At 30.2% G+C, this 4012-nt stretch overlaps 1 protein-coding gene across 1 annotated transcript in view; it reads right to left on the minus strand.

Moving 5' to 3' along the window:
• Nucleotides 1-3097, minus strand: part of LOC114298301 (hydroxymethylglutaryl-CoA synthase) — a 7390-nt gene extending 4293 nt beyond the window's left edge. The window contains exons 1-2 of the mRNA XM_028242844.2: nt 2713-3097; nt 391-497 (exon numbers count right to left, since the gene is read on the minus strand). Of these exons, the coding sequence (XP_028098645.2) occupies nt 391-497; nt 2713-2784 (179 nt within the window). The 5' untranslated portion in view covers nt 2785-3097. The remainder of the gene's footprint in view (nt 1-390; nt 498-2712) is intronic.
• Between the last annotated feature and the right edge of the window lie 915 nt (nt 3098-4012).

Consider the following 4012-nt stretch of genomic DNA (forward strand, 5'->3'; position numbering starts at 1 on the left):
TACTTCTAATAACAGCTTTTCAAGTCAATTACAGGGTGTAAGATCCCATAAAGAGAAAGCAAAGAACGGCTTTAGTGAAGATGGTTGAAATTTGACTAGTTACATGATAATATATTGCCCAAGTACTTTAAATTTCTTAACATTATAATCAAGTAGATATTCCTAAAGGTCAACTAGATCTTCAGGAAGACCTCTGTAGAAGTATGACAACTTAGTTTGGCTTTCAGTTTCATAAGCATAGAAGCCTCTTAAGCCATGACTCTACCAAATAATTGTTAGTAGCCTCTGACTAGATCGCACAGTATGTGTATTTTCTAAAGCAAAATTACATTTGATAATTAATATGAGTGGCAATCATAAATATAGCAATGATGAGATGCGAGTCCAAACCTCATGGAGATGACATCTTCCACCTCTGTACAAAATGCCATGCAATCTTGTCCAAGTCCAATTGTGTATTTCCCTTTACTTGCCCCATCATGAGCCTCCAATACTTCCTGAATAGTACATGTTGCAAGTAAAATTAGGATTTTCAAAAACTGCCTATCTATGTACATTGTTTAGAAGTATGTAATCAAGATAAACAACAAGATTTAGAAAAGATAACAATTGCAACTCCATTTTCTTTTTTCACCAGAAGAACATAGATGATATTTTTACTCACAAATAAACATGAATGTGCATGTACCTAGACAACTAGACATAAATGTGTTTGATCCTACAGCTACCTCCAAACTCTGTGAGTACCCAACAGAAGCTAAACTTGCAAATAATATTAGTAGTAGCACTAATAAACAATACTCAAAGTACAAATAACAATGAGTTTTGAAAGAGGAGTTAATATTCAGAGTTAAAAATCACAAATTCATTGCAGGCCCAAATCTCAGTGTCCAAATATCACAGAACACACCAAAATGCCTAACTTTTAGAAGGATAATGAAGACTTATAAAGCCCAATTAAGTGGAACACCTCATCGATGTGGAACACAGTTTTTTCCATTGGACTTACAGAAATTAACACAGACATGGCACATCACCAAGACTTTTTTATTTGATGTTATAGAAACTAACACACACATAACCAAGAACCAAAGTATTCCAAACTCACATCAACTAGGTGTCCCAGTCAAATGATTTTTACTAGTGTTAAGAGTATCTAATCCAAGTTCAGCTGGACATCAAGCTAGGAACCTCTATATACCAAACAAACCAATTGTGGGCTGTAACAATTCTGTTATAACTGTTTTACCATCAAGCAGTGACATGTAGTTAGAGTTAGTTACATTAGTTAGTAAACAGGTAGTGTATATATATATATATGTGATCTTGTAACTCAGTTGCGTGTAATGAGAATTGAGAATGTTTTGATTTCAATATTTCTACAATAAGTCCCATTACCTCTCCAAAAGCTAAGCACTTTTACTGTACAGTGTGTTAGTTTGAACTTAGCTAAACTCTAGTGTGCAGCTCATGTGAGTTTGGACTTCCTAGGGCCCGTGGTGAAATGTGTTATGACAACATAAATAATAAATTTACCACTCTCTCTAATAACATATGTTTTTATATGAGTAACTATTTGGGAACATCATAAAAAAGTCAAAAGTTAACTTTTAACTCATTTTAGGTCACATCACCTTTCACATAAAAAAGTCAAAAAAATTAAAAAGTCAGTTTTTAACCATCTTCTCAATATGATCAATAACTTAATATAATATCAAAGTAGACAATAGATCATGTATTTGAACCTCACCGTCTATGAGATTATTAAAATATTTGTGTTTTCTAAAAGGTAAGAATGGCAAGATTTTGTTGAAGTGATGATTTATCCGGTCATGTCATGTTAGCATCTTCTAAGCTAACTACAATTTTGATATATATATATATATATATAACTATTGGTTGAGGATCATTGTAAAGATCATTTGAAAAAAAAAAATACTACTTCAAAATTTTAACCATCTGATTTTATAAAATAAAATTGACGGACAAAATCATTTTAAAACTTTTTGAAGATACTAAAATTGAAGGTTCTTCCTATCAAACTGAGGTGGTTGTCGTCGGTTGGTTGTATAACTATACACACACAAAAACTCAACACGCTAAAAAAAAAAAATCTAATTGTCATTTAGCTAAAAAAAAATTGTAGCAATTTACAAATAAAATGGCATTGTTGGAGAAGTTGATTATTTATTTTAGTTTTGGCTATTTTATTATGTTAAAATTTTTTGTATTTAGAAAGATATTTGAAATTTTTTATAATTAGATACTATATTTGTGAAAAATAAAATAAAATAATTGTGAATTTAATGAGATATTTTGCCTTTTTAACTATATTAAGCATATTTTGTCATGTTAGTGAATTTTAACCCAAAAAAATAAATAAATAAAAATTCTAAACCCACTTCCCAAACAGGCCAATAACAACAAAAACAACAATCGCGCTTGAGCAAAAAAATTATGAAACTCCATAATTATATATATATGCACATATTCATATATACAGGTATACATATGTCCATATACATATAATTTTCTTCAATTTTCTAAACATGAGGTTAAGTTCCGGACCAAATCTTTATTTTCCACATCATCTCAACTTCATCATTTGCAGAAAAAAAAAATGAAAATGAAAATGATGCAAAACCTGCTATTGGAAGCAAATACAGACAAAGCGTAAAAGCACAAAGTTGGACAGATGAGATTTGTAGATACCTGCCGTATACAAGTAGGAGGGAAGTAGATTTCCATAGCGAGAATTCCAACATTCTTCTGGTGTGAAGCCATGTTTGTCTCTCTAGGCTCTGTCACTTAAAATTCTCGAGAAACAAACAGATCGAAGAAAGAAGAATAAGAAGAGAGGGAAAATCCAGGAAAATCGGAGAGAGAGGGGATGAGAGGCTCATATGTTTCCGTTAGATATATATAGGAGGGGGGAGAGAGAGAGATCTCGCTGTGAAATGCAGAGTTCGTGAATTCAGAGCTAGCCCAGGTATGTCACCAATTTGGCCGCCTTTTTTTGTCTTTTTACATTTCTTGCCATTCGTATGTCAAGCTAAACAAGAGTATCGATCAAGCTGGCGTTTTACACGATGGTGGCACGGGGCTGTTTTGCCAACATAGTTTTTAGTCACGTTTTTTGGTTAGTAGTAAAAGTCAAAAGTTAATTTTTTTGTTTTTTTTTCATTTGGAAAGTTGATTTTTAGTCAACGATGAAATTACAATTTTACTCTTCATGGGTCAAAATGTGTTATATAGGTGAAGTTGTAAATATTTTAAATAAATAGAGATAGTTTAGTCATTTTATTATTATTTGACATCATAAACAAATATTAATCAAAAAAGTCAAAAGTCACTTTTTATCAACTTCTCAAATCATTTGTCTAAAAAAGTCAAAAACTTGATTAAAAGCCAAAAAATTACTTTTTACCATCTTTCCAAAACAACCCCAAATACTAATGACCGTCATTTTTGTTGTTCCTCACAGACACTTTTAATTAATTAGGACTTTTTGGGAACTTGCTTAAAAAAGTAAGTAATTTGACTTTTTAATTTTTTTAAAAAAAAAATTACAAAAAAAGTCAAAAGTGTTTAGAAAATTGGTAAAAATTTAATTTTTTTAATGACTTTTTTTATCCAAAAGATTTTGGATAAAAAAATTTGATTTTTTTAACTTGTTGCCAAAATGTTCCTCAATTTTTTTAGCCAAAAAAAATCAGTAAAAAGTAAAAAAAAAAATTCCAAAAAAACTAAGCCTGCGTTTGATTGTGTTTTGTAAATGTGATTTGAGAGTATGAGTTGTATTTTAAGTTTGTGAGTTGTAAAATTATAATTTGACTGTAGAAAATTTGTTTGGTTATGGTTTTTAAATAGAGTGTTGAATTGTGTTTTGAAGATGTATTTTGAATTAAATTTTGAAAGTTTGATGTGACATGTGAAAGGTGAAAATTTGTTTGGTGATGTGTTTTGAAAATAATTTTCAAAACTTAATTCAACTAATAATTTATCATCAAAC

The sequence above is a fragment of the Camellia sinensis genome, chromosome 13, assembly GCF_055761805.1.
Source record: "Camellia sinensis isolate YWXY chromosome 13, ASM5576180v1, whole genome shotgun sequence".
Taxonomy (NCBI): Eukaryota; Viridiplantae; Streptophyta; class Magnoliopsida; order Ericales; family Theaceae; genus Camellia; species Camellia sinensis.